Source organism: Balaenoptera musculus, chromosome 11, assembly GCF_009873245.2.
Source record: "Balaenoptera musculus isolate JJ_BM4_2016_0621 chromosome 11, mBalMus1.pri.v3, whole genome shotgun sequence".
NCBI classification, from domain to species: domain Eukaryota; kingdom Metazoa; phylum Chordata; class Mammalia; order Artiodactyla; family Balaenopteridae; genus Balaenoptera; species Balaenoptera musculus.
Window position 1 is genome coordinate 73,138,792 of NC_045795.1, and position 20,858 is coordinate 73,159,649.

Sequence of the window (20,858 nt, forward strand, 5' to 3'; positions counted from 1 at the left end):
ATATTGTGCAGCTAGCCAGGGAACAGTGTCAGCAGATCAGATATTCGTGCTGGCCCACCAGTGGCATGATGCCAGCCACTCCACTTGGCAAATGCCTCCAGGGGGAGATCCCGGCAGGACTTAGCACCAACAGACCTAAGAGCCACTCAGGATCCAAGCTGAGCAGAGACACAGGTACTGGGGCTGGCTCACAACTGGGAAACCACTGGGTTTGGTAGCAGTTCAAAAAAGTGACACACCCAATCCTATAACCTCTGATTTTTGGCCCAATACCAGCCTTGCCTCATACTGCAAAGTGCTAAAGCCAAATCCACCAGAAAGGCAAGCAGGTAACACGTTACCGTGTACTCACCATGTGCCGTGTACTGTGCTCAGCATTGCAGCCATACCTCATGAGATCCTTACAATAGACTGAGGAGATGGGCACTCTTGAGACCCCTTTTTACAGATGAAGAAACTGAGGCTCCAAGGGGTCATCTAATTTTCCCAGATCACACAGCCAGCAAATGAAGGCTCTAGAGTCTGAGCCAAGCTGTCTGACCAGTGTTCTCTCTGCTGTGCCTCCCGCAACACTCTGGCATTTTATCTATCAGTTCTTAAGAGAATTACAACTGCTATACTGTGTGAAAATGGACTTAGGTGAGGTCACATCATGCATGAATTAAGAGTCATCTGAGCATTTAGAAGAAAGAGATCAACCAGAATGGTGGGCTGAATCTGGGCACTCCCTGCACTTCATTTCCTATCCTTTTCCCAAACCCAGGGTGCCAGGGGGCACCACCAAGTCATTTTACAGAGAGAGGACATAGCACAGGTACCTGGGCTCAAAGAGCTCTGCTCCCCTGACAGCCCACCTGGTGCTCCGAGGCTGCCCTCCGTCCCCCACACCTCCTCCCTGCACTGCACCCAGCTCAGCAGCAGGTGAAAAAGAAAAGAAACCGTCTTACTTCTCAGTTGTGCCTGTGCCATTGGGAAGGGAACTCGGGCGCAGCGTTGCTGGGTCCTCACTCCACCGGAGTCCCAGACTAACAAGGAGGGCCGCCTCCAAGGGCGGTTCCTAAAGCCCTGGGGATGAAACATGCCACCAAGTGAGGCAGCTCCACATTCCTGTTTATTCTGGTATCAATAAAAAGGAACTGTTACTATAGTAACGGGTATTGCACTTGGTACTTGGCCACTTCCCCGATGTGGAACACCGTGTCCAGGCCACATGCCGGGGAGGCACAAATAAATACCGATTTTGTCAGACTGTTGAGGAATAAGAACACGCCAAGCTTTGTTCTGAGCGACCTAGCTCATGTAGAGGCATTTCCCCTTGTTTCTAATGGGAGAGTCAGCAAGAATGCATTCCGGTATTTCCCTGATGCAGAGGGAGCCCAGCTTCCTGCTGCAGTGTTCAACTCTTCAGGAGAAAATGGCTCTCAGTGCAAAAGGAAGGGAAACTATGTTGGGTCAGTTCCAGGTCATCCACTTATGGGCCAGAAACTCCATCCATGTTATTTACACGTTACCCTGAACTTCATCTGAACACCAGAGAGGAGCCAACAGGACGTTGCACAGGAGAGAGCGGGGCAGTAGAAGCTGACGGGCTCTGGGCCAGGCTGGTCCTTGTGTAAGTCCCTGCTCGGCTCGGGCACCAGCCCCTTTGGCAGCCAGTTAACACCCCTGAGCCTTGGTTTCTGTGTTTGTCAAATGTGGAGAGCAGGGTGGTTGAGAGAAAACACAGATGAGATGACATTAGTGAGAGCATGTAGTCAATGCTCAGCAAGTAGGACTCTTCCTACAGAGAGAGCCGGACTCAATGTGATCACAGGGCAGGGCCCCAGCATGAAGCACTGTGCCCGGCAGAATCTGCGTTCCATAGATCTTGACTCAGTGAGTCAATGTGTGAGTCTGAAAATAAAGAACGTGTGTAGATGCTGAAGGCCAACATGGGTGCTTACAGATAACAGAGGCATTCTCCTAATTTCGGAATCAGTGTTCACCTGAAAATGTGGAAGTGTTTTCTGGCTTTTGTTGGCATTCTTAATCCTCTAGCAAGGAAGTTGGCATCTACCAGTTAAACTTGGCCCTCCCTCTTCCCACCTTTACTGTCTCGTGAAGAGTCTTGGTTGGCTGGGAAGTGATTAGGCCCAGGACATACATCAAGCATGAATGCAGGCGTTAAAAATGCAATTTTGCTTCTATAAATACATTAGCAAACTGAATTCAACAACACATAAAAAGGACCATACACCATTATCAAGCTGGATTCATTCCAGGGTCACAAGGATGGTTCCACGTACACAAATCAATCAATGTGGTACACCATATCAACAAAAGACAAAAACCATATGATCATTTCAATAGATGCAGAAAAAGCATTTGATAAAATTGAACATCCATTCATGGTAAAAACTCTCGCCGAAGTGGGTATAGAGGGAACATATCTCAATAATAAAAGCCATTTATGACAAACCCACAGCCAATATAATACTCAACGGTGAAAAGCTGAAAGCTTTCCCATTAAATTCTGGAACAAGAGAAGGATGCCCACTCTCACCACTTCTATTCAGCACAGTATTGGAAGTTCCAGCCATGACACTCAGATGAGAAAAAGAAATAAAAGGTATTCAAATCAGAAGGAAAGAGATAAAATTGTCATTATATGAAGATGACATGGTACTCTATATGGAAAACCCTAAAGACTCCACACAAAAACTATTAGAACTGATAAATGAATTCATCACGGTAACAGGATACAAGATTAACATACAGAAACCTGTTGAATTTCTTTCCACTAACAATGAAATATCAGAAAGGGAAAGATTAAAAAAATCTAATTTAAAATCTCATAAAAAAAAACCTGGGAACAAACCTAACCAAGGAGGTGAAAGACTTATAGGCTTAGAACTATAAAACATTGATAAAGGGAATCAAGATGATTCAAAGAAATGGAAATATATCCCATGCTCTTGGATTAGAAGAATTAATATTGTTAAAATGGCCATACTACCCAAAGCGATCTACAGATTTTTTTTTTCTGTTTTTTAGCCGCACTGCATGGCATGAGGGATCTTAGTTCCCTGACCAGGGATTGACCCCATGCCCCCTGCAGTGGAAGTGCAGAGTCTTAACCACTGGACCACCAGGGAAGTCCAGCAGTCTACAGATTTGATGTGATCCATATCAAATTACCCATGACATTTTTCACAGAACAAGAACAAATAATCCTAAAATTTATATGGAACGGCAAAAGACCCAGAATTGCCAAAGCACTCCTGAGGAAAAAGAACAAAGCTGGAGGCATAACTCTCCCAATACTACAAAGCTACAGTAATCAAAACAGCATGGTATTGGCACAAAAACAGACATATGGATCAATGGAACAGAATAGAGAGCCCAGAAATAAACCCACACACCTATGGACAATTAATCTTTGACAAAAGAGGCAAGAATATATAATGGGGAGATGACAGTCTCTTCAGGAAGTGGCATTGGGGTAGCTGGACAGCCACATGTAAATCAATGAAGTTAGAACACTCCCTCACACCATGCACAAAAATAAACTCAAGCTTAAAGACTTAATCACAAGACATGACACCATAAAACACCAAAAAACTCATAGAAAAAAACATAGACAAAATGTTCTCTGACATAAATTGTAGCAATATTTTCTTAGATTAGTCTCCCGAGGCAAAAGAAAGAAAAGCAGAATCAAGATGGCGGAGGAGTAGGACATGGAGCTCATGTATTCCCACAGATACATCAAAAATACATCTACAAGTGGAATGATTCACACAGAACATCTACTGAATGCTGGCAGAAGATCTCTGACTTCCGAAAGGGCAAGAAAACCTCTATGTAACCAGGTAGGACAAAAGAAAAGGGAAAGAAAAAAAAAAGAGAGAAAGGAATCAGGATGGGACCTGTGCCCCAGGGAGGGAGCTGTGAAGGAGGAAAGGTCTCGCACCCTGGGAAGTCCCCTCACCAGTGGGGAGATCAACCTGGATGGAGGGGGAGCCTCGGAGGAGAGCACAGCAACCGGTTTGTGGAAGGCAAGATGGAGAGTGACCTGCACAGATGTCAGTATCACCGCCCTGCACCCCACAGCCTGAGACACTTGTCTGCCAGTGTGGGCAGGGTTTCGGTGCTGAAGCTTGGGCTTTGGAGGTCAGACTCAGGGAGAGGACTGGGGTTGGCTGCATGGAGACAGCCTGAAGAGGCTGGAGTGTGGAAACTGAGGGTGCACTCAGAAGAAGCCTGGGCCTTCCAGAGAGGCAAGGCATCATGTTGGGGGGCATGTGAGAACAGGGGCAGGACTGCCATAGGAGCTTCTTTCCCTGTGAACACTCTCTCAGGCAACAGGACACCACCTACCTGAGCTCTGGAGGGGGGTGCAAGCTGCCACCACCTGTGTGGTGGGCTCCAGAGGTGGGCATGGCCGTGGCCGCTGCTAAGAGACCTGCGAGTGGGCTCTGGTCACTGCTCCTGCTGTCCCGGGAGGGCATGGGCTGCTGCCACAGCCGCTAGGAGAGCCGGAGCGGGTGCTAGTCACTGTCCCCACCATCCAGGGAGCGCTCACGGGCAGTGAACAGGTGCCAGTTGCTGTCCCTGCTGTCCCGGAGTGCGTGGGCCACCACCACTGCTAGGAGACCCAGAAGCAGGCACCAGTCACTGCCCTTGCCGTCTGGGGAGTGTGCATGGGTGGCAAACAGGCGTCAACCACTGCCCCTGCTGTCTCAGGAGTGTGTGGGCCGTTGCTACTGCTGGGAGACATGGGAGTGGGTGCCAGCTGCTGCCCCTGCTGTCCCAGGGGCATGCGGGCCACTGACACCGCTGGGAGACCTGCGCACAGGTGCCAATCACCGCCTCCACTGTACCGGGAGTGTGCATGGGGCCGCTGCACCTACACACCCCATATCAAGGGGATAACAGCCAGCACACACTGAGGAAAGAGGCAGCAAGCATCCAAACTAAAAGCAGCCCCTCGATTCCAGACAAGATGGTGGAGTAGAAGAACTTGAGCTCACCTCCTCTCATGAAAACACCAAAATCACTAAAAACTGCTGAACAACCATTGACAAAAAAGACTGGAACCTACCAAAACAGATATGTTACATCCAAGGACAAAGAAGAAGCCACAATAAGACAGTAGAAGGGGCACTTTCGTGATACAATGAAATCTCATGCCCATCGGGTGGGCGACCCACAAACTGAAAAATAATTATATTGCAGAGGTTCACCCACAGGAGTGAGAGTTCTGAGCCCCATGTCAGGCTCCCCAGCCTGAGGGTCTGGCATTGGGAGGAGGAGCCCCCAGAGCATTTGGCTTTGAAGGCCAACAGGACTTGAGTGCAGGAGCTCCACAGGACTGGGGAAAACAGAGACTCCACTCTCGGAGGGTGCACACAAGATTTTATGTGCACTGGGACTCAGCACAAAGCAGTGACTTCATTGGCCCCTGGGCTAGACCTAACTGTGGGTCTTGGAATGTCTCTTGGGAAGGCGGGGGTTGGCTGTGGCTCACTGTGGGGGCAAGGACACTGGTGGCAGAGGCCAAGGGAATATTAATCGGCATGAGCTCTCCCAGAGGTTGCCATTTTGGCACTGAGACCTGGCCTCACCCAATAGCCTGCAGGCTCCAGTGTTGGGACGCCTCAGGCCAAACCACCAGCAGGGGGGTAACACAGCCCCACCCATCAGTAGACAGGCTGCTTGAAGTTGTACTGAGTTCACAGGTACCGCTAAACATACCCTTTGACACAGCCCTGCCCACGAGAGGGACAAGACCCAGCTCCACCCTCCAGTGGGCAGGCACCAGTCCCTCCCACCAGGAAGCCTGCAGGAAGCCCCTGCGCCAACCTCACACACCAGGGGCCAGACACCAGCAGCAAGAGGACCTACGATCCTGCAGCCCGTGGAAAGGAGACCACAAACACAGAAAGTTTGACAAAATGAGACAGCAGAGAAATGTGTTCCAGGTGAAGGAATAAGATAAAAACCTAGAAAAACAACTAAGTGAAGTGGAGATAGGCAATCTACCTGAAAAAGAATTCAGGTTAATAATAGTAAAGATGATCCAAGATCTTGGGAAAAGACTGGAGGTACAGACCAAGAATACACAAGAAATGTTTAACAAAGAGCTAGAAGATTTAAAGAGCAAACAAATAGATGAACAATACAATAACTGAAATGAAAAATACACTTGAAGGAATCAATAGCAGAATAAGTGAGGCAGAAGAATGAATAAGTGAGCTGGAAGACAGGGTGGTGGAAATCACTGCAGCAGAAAAGAATAGACAAAAAAGAATGAACAGAAATGAGGACAGTCTTAGAGACCTCTGGGACAATATTAAACACACCAACATTCTCCTATAAGGGTCCAAGAAGGAGAAGAGAGAGAGAAAGGGCCTGAGAAAATATTTGAAGAGATTATAGCAGAATACTTCCCTAACATGGGAAAGGAAACACTCACTCAAGTCCAGGAAGCACAGAGAGTCCCATACAGAATAAACCCAAGGAGGAACACACCAAGTCACAGATTAATCAAACTCACAAAAATTAAAGACAAAGAAAAAATATTAAGAGCAACAAGGGAAAAGCAACAAATAACATACAAGGGAATCCCCATAAGGTTATCAGCTGAGTTTTCAGCAGAAACTCTGCAGGCCAGAAGCAAGTCGCATGATATATTTAAAGCGATGAAAGGGAAGAACCTACAACCAAGAATACTCTACCCAGCAAGGCTCTCATTCAGATTTGATGGAGAAATCAAAAGCTTCACAGACAAGCAAAAGCTAAGAGAATGCAGCACCACCAAACCAGCTCTACAACAAATGCTAAAGGAACTTCTCTAGGTGGAAAAGAAAAGGCCACAGACAGAAATAAGAAAATTACGAATGGTAAAGCTCACTGCTAATAGCAAACATCCATTAAAGGTAGGAAATCATCCACAAACACATATACCAAAACCAGGAATCATGAGAAGAGGAGAGTACAAATGCAGGATATTGAAAATGTATTTGAAATTAAGAGACCAGCAACTTAAAACAATCTTGTGTGTGTGTGTGTCTGTGTGTCTGTGTATATATATATATATATATATATATATATAGAGAGAGAGAGAGAGAGAGAGAGAGAGAGAGAGAGACTGCTATATCGAAAGCTCATGGTAAGCACAAATCAAAAATCTACAAGAGATACACACCCAAAAATGAAAAAGCAATCCAAGCACAACACTAAAGATAGTCATCAAATCACAAGAGAACAAAAGAGGAAGGGGAGAAAAGAGACCTACAAAAATAAATCCAGAACAATTAACACAATGGCTATAAGAACATATATGTCAATAATTACCTTAAATGTAAATGGATTAAATGCTCCAACCAAAAGACGTAGACTGGCTGAATGGATACAAAAACAAAACCTGTGTATATGCTGTCTACAACAGACCCACTTCATATCTAGGGATACATACAGACTAAAAGTGAGGGGATGGAAAAAGGTATTCCATGCAAATGGAAATCAAAAGAGAGCTGGAGTAGCAATTCTCATATCAGACAAAATAGACTTTAAAATAAAGGCTGTTACATGAGACAAGGAAGAACACTACATAACAATCAAGGGATCAATCCAAGAAGAAGATATAACAATTGTAAACATATATGCACCCAACACAGGAGCACCTCAATATATAAGGCAAATGCTAACAGCCATAAAAGGAGAAATTGACAGTAACACAATAATAGTGGGGGACTTTAATACCCCACTTACATCAATGAACAGATCATCCAGACAATCAATAAGGACACACAGGCCTTAAATGACACATTAGACTGGATGGACATAATTGATATTTATAGAACATTCCATCCAAAAGGAGAAGAATACACATTCTTCTCAAGTGCACATGGAACAATCTCCAGGATTGCTCTCATGCTGGGCCACAAAGCAAGCCTCAGTAAATTTAAGAAAATTGAACTCATATCAAGCATCTTTTCCAACCACAATGCTTTGAGATTAGAAATCAATTACAGGAAGAAAAACTGTAAAAAACACAAACACATGGAGGCAAAGCAACATGCTACTAAACAACCAATGGATCACTGAAGAAATAAAGAGGAAATCAAAAAATACCTAGAGACAAATTAAAATGAAAGCATGATGATCCAAAACCTATGGGATGCAACAAAATCAGTTCTAAGAGGGAAGTTTATATCAATACAATCTTACCTCAGGAAATAAGGAAAATCTCAAACAAACAACCTAACTTTACACCTAAAGCAACTAAAGAACGAAGAACAAACAAAACCCAAAGTTAGTAGAAGGAAAGAAATCATAAAGATCAGAGCAGAAATAACTGAAATAGAGATGAAGAAAACAATAGAAAACATCAATGAACCCAAAAGCTGGTTCTTTGAGAAGATAAAGAAAATTGATAAACTTTCAGCCAGACTCATCAAGAAAAAAAGGGAGAAGACTCAAATCAATAAAATTAGAAATCAATAAGGAGAAGTTACAACTGACACCACAGAAATACAAAGGATCATAAGGGACTACTACAAGCAACTATATGCCAATAAGATGGACAACCTAGAAGAAATGGACAAATTCTTAGAAAGGTACAACCTTCCAAGACTGAACCAGGAAGAAATAGAAAATATGAACAGACCAATCACAAGTACTGAACTTGAAACAGTGACTTAAAAACTTCCAACAAACAAAAGTCCAGGACCAGATGACTTCACAGGCGAATTCTATCAAACATTTAGAGAATAGTTAACACCTATTCTTCTAAAACTCTTCCCAAAAAATTGCAGAGGAACACTCCCAAACTCATTCTATGAGACCACCATCACCCTGATAGCAAAACCAGACAAAGATATCACTGATGAACATAGACTCAAGAATCCTCAACAAAATACTAGCAAACCAAATCCAACAACACATTAAAAGGATCATACACCATGATCAAGTGGGATTTATCCCAGGGTTGCAAGGATTCTTCAATATCTGCACATCAATCAGTGTGATACACCACACTAACAAACTGAAGAATAAAAACCATATGATCATCTCAATAGATGCAGAAAAAGCTTTTGACAAAATTCAACGCCCATTAATGATAAAAAAAAGTTGGAATAGAGGGAAGTTACCTCAACATAATAAAGGCCATATATGACAAACCCACAGCTAACATCATTCTCATTGGTGGAAAGCTGAAAGCATTTCCTCTAAGGTCAGGAACAAGGCAAGGACGTCCACTGTCACCACTTTTATTCAACATAGTTCTGGAAGTCATAGCCACGGCAATCAGAGAAGAAAAAGAAACAAAAGGAATCCAAATTGGAAAAGAAATAAAACTGCCATTGTTTGCAGATGACATGATACTATTTACTATTTAGAAAATCCTGAAGATGCTACCAGAAAAGTACTAGAGCTCATCAATGAATTTGGTAAAGTTGCAGGGTACAAAATTAATACACAGAAATCTCTTGCATTCCTATACAGTAACAACAAAAGATCAGAAAGAGAAATTAAGGAAACAATCCCATTTACAATCACATCAAAAAGAATAAAATACCTAGGAATAAAGCTACCTAAGGAGACAAAAGACCTGTACTCTGAAAACTATATGACATTGATGAAAGAAATCAAAGATGACACAAACAGATGGAAGGATATCCTGTGTTTTTGGATTGGAAGACTCAATATTGTCAAAATGACTATACTACCCAAGGTAATCTACAGATTTGGTGCAATCCCTATCAAATTACCAATGGCATTTTTCACAGAACTAGAACAAAAAATTTTTAAATTTATATGGAAACACAAAAGATCCTGAATAGCCTAAGCAATCCTCAGAAAGAAAAATGAAGCTGGAGGAATCAGACTCCCTGACTTCAGACTATACCACAAAGCTACAATGATCAAAATAGTATGGTACTGGCAAAAAAACCCAGAAATGTAGATCAGTGGAACAGGACAGAAAGCACAGAAATAAGCCCCATGCACCTATGGTCAATTAATCTACTTCAAAGGAGGCAAGAATATACAGTGGAAAAAAGACAGTCTCTTCAACAAGTGGTGCTGGGAAAACTGGACAGCTACATGAAAAGAATGAAATTAGAACATTCTCTAACACCATACACAAAAATAAACTCAAAATGGATCAAAGACCTAAATGTAAGGCTGGATACTATAAAACTCTTAGAGGAAAACATAGGCAGAACACTCTTTGACAGAAATCACAGCAATATCATTTTTGATCCACCCCCTAGAGTAAAAACAAAAATAAACAAATGGGACCTAATTAAACTTAAAAGCTTCTGCACAGCAAAGGAAACCATAAACAAAATGAGAGAAAATATTTGCAAACAAAGCAACCAACAAGGTATTAATCTCCAAAATATACAAACAGTTCATGCAGCTCTATGTCAAAAAAACAAACAACCCGATCTTAAAATGGGCAGAAAATCTCAATAGACATTTCTCCAAAAAAGATATACAGATGGCCAAAAAGCACATGAAAAGATGCTCAACATCACTAATTTTTAGAGAAATGCAAATCAAAACTACAATGAGGTATCACTTCACACCAGTCAGTGTGGCCACCATCAGAAAGTCTACAAACAATAAATGCTGGAGAGGTTGTGGAGAAAAGGAAACCCTCCTACACTGTTGGGGGGAATGTAAATTGGTACAACCACTATGGAGAACAGTATGGTGGTTCCTTAAAAAATTAAAAATAGAAATACCATATGATCTAGCAATCCCACTCCTGGGCGTACATCCGTAGAAAACCATAATTCAAAAAGATACATGCACCCCAGTGTTCACTGCAGCACTATTTACAGCAGCCAAGACATGGAAACAACGTAAACGTCCATCAACAGAGAAATGGATAAAGAAGATGTGGTACATACAGACAATGGAATACTACTCAGCCATAAAAAAAAGAATGAAATAATACCATTTGCAGGAACATGGATGGACCTAGAGATTGTCATACTGAGTGAAGTAAGTCAGACACAGAAAGACAAATATATGATACCGCTTATATGTGGAATCCAAGAAACAGGGTACAAACAAACTTATTTACAAAACAGAAGTAGAGTCACAAATGTAGAAAACAAACTTATGGTTACCAGGGGATGGGGGTGGGAGGGATAAACGGAGATTGGGATTGACATATACACACTACTATACATAAAATAGATAATTAATAAGAACCTGCTGTATAGCACAGGGAACTCTTCTCAATAGTCTGTGATGGCCTATATGGGAAAAGAATCTAAAAAAAAAAGAGTGGATATATGTATATGTATAACTGATTCACTTTGCTGTACACCCGAAACTAACACAACATTGCAAATCATCTGTACTCCAATAAAAATTAAAAAAAAAAAAGAATGAAATATTGCTATTTGCAGCCACATGGATGGTCCTAGAGATTATCATACTAAGTGAAGTAAGTCAGACAGGGAAAGACCAATATTATATTTGGGTTGGCCAAAAAGTTCGTTTGGATTTTTCCTATGATGTTACAGAAAACCCGAATGAGCCTTTTGGGCAACCCAATATTGTTGGGTTAAATGTGGAATCTAAAAAATAATACAAATGGACTTATTTACATAACAGAAACAGACTCACAGACACAGAAAAGAAAATTATGGTTACCAAAGAATGAGGTGGGGGGGGGACAAATTAGGAGTATGGGATTGAAAGATACACACTACTATATTTAAAATGGATAAACAATGAGGATTCACTGTAGAGCACAGAGAACTACATTCAATATCTTATAATAACGTAAAATGGAAAAGAATCTGAAAAAGAATAGATTTATATATATGTGTACATATATTCAGCCATATTATATATGTAACTGAATCACTTTGCTGTACACCTAAAACTAACACAGTATTGTAAATAAACTCTAAAAATGCAGTTTTGATCCTCTTTGGCCTATGTTATTCATTTAACCAACATTTATTGAGTACCTACTGTGTTCCTGGCACTGTTCCCAGTGTAAATGAGACAGTATCCCTGTGCTCAGGTAACCTACTTTCAAGAAGGGGTTCAGACAAAAAAATAAGGAGACAAACAAGAAAATATAGAGCTGCAACGAACACTGTGATGAAAGCAAGACTGGGCAAGGTGCAAGGGAGGGACTGGGAACTTAGGGCGGACAGTGGGGAGGCGACATTTTAGGGGGGCTGGAATGGCGAGGAGGAGAGCATTCCAGAGAGTGGGAAGAGCTAGTGGAAGGGCCCCAGCGTGGGAAGGAGCTGGGCATGATGGAAGGAGGCCAGTGGGGTGGAGTGCAGGGTGTGAGGGAGACAGAAGGAAGAAGGGGCAGGCAGGTCTGCGTGACCTGGGAGCTGTGGCCAAGCCCCCCATTCTGAAGCCACTTCAATTTGCAGGGTCCCAAATTCTCGAGTTGTTTCTCCTTCCTAATTGTTTCTCTTAACGTACTTTGAATGGTGCCTCCCGCAGCTCCCCATCCTGCTGTGGCTTAACTTCACTAAATTCTGACGGTGTTAGACCACAACCAAATTCTTGTCAAGCACTCTTCACTGCCACTGGTCCCCACCCACATGTTGTCCTGCTGTGCAAATGACTAGTACTTGGGGCATGTCCCAGGGCCCACAGTGGCATGTCTGAACCATGTCCTGTGACAGGTGGAGGAACAAGACGGATCCTTGGGCGGGAGGACTCTGCTTACCGCCTGCGGCAGACAGACCCCACGGTCCCTCTCACTCCAGAGAAGCAGACTCTCAGTCCCCATGCCAGCCATGTCCTCCAGCCCCACTTTGTCTTCCCTTTCTTGGAAGGTTCTGATGGCAGCCCCAGAGCAACTGAGAGCCAAGGAGAGTTGGGCAGGAATCCCCCAAGGTTGGGTGCCATTTTCCCCAGGCAGCTGGGACTCACTGTACTTCTTCCACTAAAGCTCTTCTCATGGTCCAACCCATGTACAAACCCACCAGCCTCACCCACCAGACCGCCAGCCTGAGGGCCAGGGCCTCACCGTGTTCCTCTTAGTATTCCTGTCCCAGTAGCAAGGTGCTCAGTAACTAGTATTGACTTGCAGACACCAAAGATGTTGATGTCCCTGAGCTTGTGACGGCACCATCTTGCTGTGTCTGTGCACATGTGTGAGCATGTGTGTGTGCGTGTAACTGTATATGAGGTCAATAGCCACCATTTCTCAAGCCATACCCCATCAGTGAGAAATTATGCTACGGCCCATAATGGGATGCCATCAATAGCACATCTATTTATTACCCTAAAAAGATGTCTTCTACATGTTTGGTGAAAAATCAAAGAGCAAAATCACATATAGTCTGATTCCTCTACCCTTTTTTTCCAAGATAAAAAAGTTAGTATATGCATAGAGAACCAATCTGGAGGCGTATACACTGAACTGTTAATGGAAGTCAGTTCTAGACCAGCGTATCTCAAATGTCATTACTAGCCTTCAGTCGGAATGAGTGTTAAAATGGAATTACTGGGTCATGTTTCTGGATCACTGTATTAGAATCTATGAGGGAGGGGCCTAGGAGTCTGGATTTTTAACATGTCCCCAGGGGATCTGCTTATATTTAGGAGTCTGAGCACCACTATTCTGCAGCAGAAAATTACAGGCCCTTATCCTTTGTCCCAATATTTCTGTAACGTTTGTAGCCTTAAAAAAAAAAAAAAGCGTATATTTCTTTTGTTATCAGAAAAAAACAATAAAGGTGAAAAATATGGGAAAGAGCAACCTTTTCCAACCAACCAAATGTTCAGTCATGTACCTTTTGCATATTGGAAAATAGAGGCCTTTTGGTCAAATGAGGCTTTTAAGAGTTTACTCCAGGTAATGGCCAAATTCAACCCCAGTTCCTGCCTCCTGCCTTGGTCTGTGTGGCTTGTGACGGAGGCCCTCCCATTCCCCCATAAGGTAGGACTCTGGACTACAGGGGCCTGAGGGTCAGAATTTTTGCTCAGCCCCTGGAGGAATGAAAGGGGATCCTGGAGGCCGAGCACACCTGTCCCACACTCCTCTCCTGTCCCTCTGAAGTTTGTTTTCTTGGGAGCTAGAGGAGCTAAAAAGAAGGGGGTAGTGAAGACCAGGAGAGGCATTCATGCGTGGAAGCTGAGGAATTTTCCTGCAGCTATAGTGGGCTAGGGCTGCAGCTTGCATTTAAAAACTCCAAAAACCTCTTTTCCTTTAATTTTTGTCCCCCTTTCTCCAAGCTGACAGGCACCTGCAGCAGCTTATCTGGGCCTACAAACATCAGACAAGAAGTTTCCATGGCAACTCCAAACTTCCTCCTCAGCCCTGTATTCAGTCTGAATCTCCAAGGCCTCTTTTCAAGGCCTCAATGAGGTTTCTGAGAAGCCACCCACAAAATAGCCTTAGGTTCCAACCTTCCCCCACCCCCAACATGCTCTGTTCAAAGGACCTAGCAGGAGAAGCTGTACTGGCTAGAAAACTTGTCATGGGATCCGTGGAGAGATTATAAAAGGAATGAGCGTTGCCTTTACAACGAGTTTGAACCAGGAAGAATTTACCCGGTGAAGGGATTTCAAGCATGAAAACAGGAAAGTGCAAGGGAGTGGGGAAGAACCAAGAGTCTTATTTCAGAAAGCTGGCTCTCAACCCAGCTGCAGTTAGGCATGGTTAATCTGGTCTCTTAGCTGCAGAAGGACCCTGGGGTGCCCCCGACCTCCAGCATATTTTAATTCACTTGTAGCTAGACAAAATATGGACAGTAGATCGAGGCACGGGGAAAGGGATGTGAGTACGTGAGTGGGTGTGTGTAGAGGGGAACCTGGGCAGACTATGGCTTGTCAAGCCAAGCAAACTTCCATAATGCCTGGCAGTGGGGTTGCCAAATGTAGCTAACAAAAATACAGCATGTCCATGCATGTAAATCAATGAAGTTAGAACACACCCTCACACCATGCACAAAAATAAACTCAAAATGGCTTAAAGACTTAAACGTAAGACATGACACCGTAAAACTCCTTGAAGAGAGCATACGCAAAACATTCTCTGACATAAATCGTACCAATGTTTTCTTAGGTCAGTCTCGCAAAGCAATAGAAATAAAAACAAAAATAAACAAATGAGAGACCTAATTAAACTTAAAAGCTTTTGCACAGCAAAGGAAACCATAAAAAAAGGGAAAGACAACCTACAGAATGGGAGAAAATATTTGCCAGTGATGCAACTGTCAAAGGCTTAATCTCCAAAATATACAAACAACTCATACAACTCAACAACAAAAAAATAAACAACCCAATTGAAAAATGGGCGGAAGATCTAAGACATTTCTCCAAAGAAGACATACAGATGGCCAGGAGGCACATGAAAAGATGTGCAACATCACTAATTATTAGAGAAATGCAAATCAAATCTACAATGAGGTATCACCTCACACCGGTCAGAATGGCCATCATCAAAAAGCCTACAAATAACAAATGCTGGAGACGGTGTGGAGAAAAGGGTACCCTCCTACACTGTTGGTGGGAATGTAAGTTGGTGCAGCTACTATGGAAAACAGTATGGAGGTTCCTCAGAAAACTAAAAATAGAATACCATATGATTCAGCAATCCCACTCCTGGGCATATATCCAAACAAAACTATAATTCAAAAAGATACATGTACCCCTATGTTCATAGCAGCAGTATTCACAATAGCCAGGACCTGGAAACAACCTAAATGTCCATCAACAGATGAATGGATAAAGAAGATGTGGTACATATATACAATGGAATACTACTTAGCCATAACAAAGAACAAAGTAATGCCATTTGCAGCAACACGGATGCAACTAGAGATGATCATACTAAGTGAAGTTAAGTCAGAAAGAGAAAGACAAATACCATATGATATCACTTATACGTGGAATCTAAAATATGACACAAATGAACCTATCTACAAAACAGAAACAGACTCACAGACATAGAGAACAGACTTGTGGTTGCCAAGTGGGAGGGGTGGAGAGAGAGGGATGGACTGGGAGTTTGGGGTTAGTAGATGCAAACTATTACATTTAGAACGGATAAACAACAAGGTCCTACTGTATAGCACAGGGAACTATATATCCAATCTCCTGGGATAAACCATAATGGAAAAGAATATTAAAAAGAGTGTATATATGGGTAAAGAAAGAAAAAAAATGCAGCATGTCCAGTTAAATTTGAATTTCAGATAAGCAATGAATAGTTTTTTAGCATAAGCATACCCATATAATATTTGAGACACACTTACACTAAAATAATATTCATTGTGTATCTGAGATTCAAATTGAACTATTTTATCTGGCAACCCTACTTGGCAGGCAGCAATGGAAGCTATGACCACCCTTCTGGCTGCAGAGAAGCAGAGTTGCTGATGTCCACAGGCACCTGGGGAGGTGTCCCTCGGTCCACGCTGCAGAGAGATGCCCTCCCTCCCTAGCAGGAACCTGGGCTGAGCTCCAGATGGGAAACGAACCTCAGGTGGACCTTTACTACAGCACTGCATAGCTTACCAGGCATGGCCAAGCATGAGTTATTCCCCAGAGGTGACCCTTCCAGCTTAGTGGTTAAGAACATGGGCTCTGGTGTCAACCCAGATACCGATCCTGGCTCCACTGTTGGGTAGCTAGGTGACCTTCAACTTCCTGTTTCCTCATCTCTAAAATGGGGCATTCTTTTGAGGAATAAAGGAGGTATGACATGGGAAGCCCTTCACACAGTGCCTGCCACAGCGTCAGTGTTCCAAAGTGGTAGCTGTTATCTCAGTAACCCATTTAAAAACAGTAAGATTTTTATCCAAGTGAAAAAAAATGGGATTAAAAACTAGAGTCAGTACAGTCTCAGCAACGTGAAACACACAACCCCACACAAATCTCGCATAGCAAAACTGGAAGGAGACATCCCCTAATGTTACCAGTGGCTGCTTATGGTTAGTGGGATTACGGGTAAGGCTTCCCCCTCTTCATTCTCCATTTTCCAAAACATTCATGATGAACATGTATTACTTTAATACTAAGAAATTATTTTAAAATAACTTGGAATGAAAAATTTTCTCGAAGTATTATATTACGTGGTGCATGATTCCAGGCTACTGTAAACGAAAATGGCTGCCATCTTGGGTTTGATGCTATAATCCCATCCTTGAGGGCTTCTAAAAGAAGGGGGCTCTTGCCTCTTTCAATAAATGGCCCAGTTGGCTCCTCATCCTCACTCTTACTTCTTGCTCTTCCTTGTGTGAGACAGACAGAGTAGTGGCTCCAGAGGCACATGGCCCTGGGTTTGAATCTCAGCTCCACCCTTGACTGGCTGTGTGACCTCAGACAAGTCAAGTTACCTTCTGAGGCTCAGTTTCCTCATGTTTTAAAATAGAGGTTAAAAGTACTTACCTCCCTGAGAGGAGGGACTTATCCATTTAATTTATCAGCACATCCCTGTGCCTCACATAGGACTTAGTGCAGAATAGTGGTCAATAAATATTGGTTAAATGAATAAATGAATGAAGTTGATGAGAAGACAGATCTACAGTATTTGTCAGAGAGAGTGGCAATAGCTAGTGACCAGCAATCATTTGCCGTTATTAACTATTCTCAGAAGATGGGCGGACTTCGCATAGACGGACCAAAGTTTGAATGTGCTTTCTACATGTTAGTGGGATAGAAAAGTTCCTGTAGCAGGACCATGGGCATGCTGCTTAAGCCGAGCCTCAGTGTCCTCATCTATTAAATGGGGATGACAATTAGCAGTGACTTTGAAGGATTGTGAAGACTGAGTCAGTAGCACAGTGCAAGCGCTCCCTCCATGAGGCCCCAGTAACCAGCCTCTGCTGCCTTCCTGACTTACAGCTGTGTGTGGTACAGTTGCCGGGCAAGCATGTGGCCCCTGGAACGACTCTGGTATGTCTGCTATTCTGGATGTGTTGCGAGTGGAAAATGTGACTGTTTGAGTGAGCCTCACAGCTGCAGTTCCAGGTTAGAGGGAACACAGGATCTCCAGGTTAGAGATACCCTATTCTCATTTTAGTGAGAAAAAAGGAACTGGATAGGGACACCTAGGAAGAGTGTTTTGTAGGGAAATTTCTGGAGCTGAGGTTTGAAATCAGCCTCTTCGAATTATAGAGCTCCTCGCTTTCTGCCTGCCCTGGCTCAGCCAGATTTAAGATACCCCGCCCCAGGAAGGCGCCGCCAGTCCTGAAGTCTTGCCTAGACCGTGCTTTTGGACTTAGAGAACCGTTGTTTCAAAGCTCCCAAGCAGTAACTCCGCGGCGGGATCTCCCCGGGGCGGGGCCAATCTAAGGAAGAAACGCCAGTCGGTCCCAGAGCAGACTACGTGCGGGCGGCGGGCAAGCGCTGCTCCTGCGGGCCCGCGGCCAGCGGCTCCGGCTCGCCTAGCGCTTTCGGCTGCAGGGGTCAGCGGGCAGGACTACCGGGTGCGGTAGGTTCCTTGCCCAAGGCAGAGGGTAGCTTGCCTCGTGAGCCCAAGTCCCGTGACGTTTTCTAATCACATACCCCGAGCTGGCAGGGAGCCGGCAGGAGACCGATTTTCACCCCCCTCTGAACGTCTCTCTCCAAGCACAGAGTCCGGAAGGAAACACCCCAAATGCTTACTGCGGGCATGGTTTTTCTTCTTTCTACATCCCTGTACGTTCCAAATTATTTTCACACTGGCCCTATATTACATTTGTTTCATTTTCCTAAATAAACAAACTATTCTCCAGAGTAGAAAAGTAATATGTGCTTACTGCAACTGAGTAAAAAGACAAATTAAAGAAACACTTATCCAACTCGCATCCTCGAAAACCACCACCAGGTGTTTCTTTCCAAATCGTTTTCTCCTTAAATGCATACCTATAGAAAACCCGTTCCTCACCTTCCTGTAACTTGTTCCCCCCTCGCCCTTTCCCCTCACTGGACATTGGAAGTCCTTCACCAGTGGGCTTGTGCTTCTTCACGCCCCACCGCGCGCTACCAGTCTTACCCACGTCCGTTCTCCCACGCCTACCAATGCCTCCTTCCCCGACTTGTGCGAGTCTCTGCTTAAGGGGCTGGCCAGGAGGTGGAAGCTTGCGGGACTTTTGTAGTCAGGGAACAGTGAGTGTGCGTATGTGCGCGCGCACCGCAAGTGCATATAAAGGAATAAAGCAATATATCTAAATAAGGGTAGATCCCCAAAAGGACGAATGTAGGAAGGAAAGAAGGAATGAAAGTAAGGAAAGAAGAAAAAAAGTAATTAAAAAGAATGAAAGAACGGAGGATAGAAGGAAAGGAAAAGAGGAAAGCAGACCAGTAGAGAAGGACCGAGGCGCCCTGCTAGCCAGGGGCTGAGGGCAGTGCTCCCGCCATGCCCTCCTTGCGCTCTCCCGGAGGCGGGGGGCCGGGTAGACTTGCCCCCACTTACCGGACCTGAGCAGCACGGCCCGGTAGAGCCCGGTGGCCTCGGTGGGCCCCCGGACCCGCTCGCCCAGCCTCTGCGCCATGCGCCGGTGCACCGGTCTGTGGAGCCGGCACTGCAGGCTGGGAGCGCACTGCGGAGTGCAGCAGTCCCGGGTCGGAGCGCAGTCCCGGGTCGGAGCGCCTCTGGGACGGTGACGCTGCCCGAGAACCAAACCCCGCCGCGGATCAGGTTACAGTGGCTGCCAGAGGGCCAGGCCCAGAGGCGCCCGTGGGGGAGGGACAGGGGGCAGGGGCCAGGTAGGTATCCCTGCCCAGGCAGCAGACTGGGCCCGAGTAAGCGTCTGGCGTGAGGACTCCTGGCTTCAGGGTTCCAGGGCCAAGGTGAGAACCCGGTGTCCTGATTTCCAGCCTCGGTCTCCTACCTACTCTTCTCTATTTCCCTGGCCGCTGGCCTTGTTGAATGCTACAAGCGGGTGTGGGGTTCTGAAGTGCCATCCCTGGGATCAGGTCCAGCACCACTAATTAATAGCTGTGTGACCCTACGATTTAGTTATCTATTCTCACAGAGCCTCAGTTTACTCATCTGTAAAATGGGGATAACCATGGTACTCATCTCTCAGGGTTATGAGGGTAACCAACACATTTTCTCTATCTCTAAGCACAGTGGCTAGCACAGAACAAACACTATATATTGGTATTTTTTTGAAAAGTGTTCCAAGGCATCCTGTGGTGGGTGACACTGAGAAGCGGGGGCTTTGCTGGGGGAAGAAAGTTGTGACGGGAAGCCCGTGGGATTCCACAAGATTGATTTCTCTGGCTTTGTGAAATTCCTTTAACATCCAGAAATGGGAGGACCAACCAAGAGTCTAAAGGTGGAGGGGCAAAGTCAACCAGATAGTTTGGAAGATATAAGAAAACAACAACTTTGATTATCTAGCCTGTGTCTGGTGCTGTGCTAAGTTTCTTCTAAAACAAAAACTAATGTTCATGTGCTTTATGTCCTATTTTGTTTCATCTTCACAATCCTATGAATTAGGGTCTGTTAGCCTTCTAACTTACAGAAGAGGAAACAGGCTCAGAGAGGTTAAGCAGTTTATCTGAGGTCACACAGTGTGGAGCTGTCATACAAACTCAGATGGTCTGACCTCAGAAATGGGCCACTCTGTTGCCTCTCCGTTATCTTATTTACTCTTCACGAAAACACTGAAAGGTAAGTATGTTAACATGAATGTAGGAATCCCATCCAAGATACCACCTTAGAGATGATGTAGTTGAGACTCAGGGAGGTGAGGTGGCTTGCTCATGCTCAAAGAGCTAGTTGGAGGAGTCAACACCCAGTTCAGTTCTTCACCCACAAAACCAATGCCCCTGAAATCTATAGACTGCTCTCCACACCCACCGCCCCACCCCGGAGCTGTCCAGGGTACTGGATGGCCTCTGTTTAAGGCTGTGTCTGTGGATCAGAGTCTTGA

The 20,858-nt window shown here is 44.5% G+C and overlaps 1 protein-coding gene across 4 annotated transcripts in view; it reads right to left on the bottom strand.

Moving 5' to 3' along the window:
* The window catches only part of FAM107A (family with sequence similarity 107 member A), an 82,641-nt gene that overhangs the window by 18,937 nt on the left and 42,846 nt on the right, over window positions 1–20,858 (bottom strand). The window contains exon 1 of one of the 4 annotated variants that reach the window (XM_036870013.1): window positions 19,391–19,552. The exons of 2 other annotated variants lie outside the window; for them this stretch is intronic. In XM_036870013.1, the coding sequence (XP_036725908.1) occupies window positions 19,391–19,469 (79 nt within the window). In that variant the 5' untranslated portion in view covers window positions 19,470–19,552. Of the gene's footprint in view, window positions 1–947; window positions 1,081–19,390; window positions 19,553–20,858 lie in introns of those variants that run through there. One more of the 4 variants, XM_036870011.1, reaches the window with a different exon arrangement.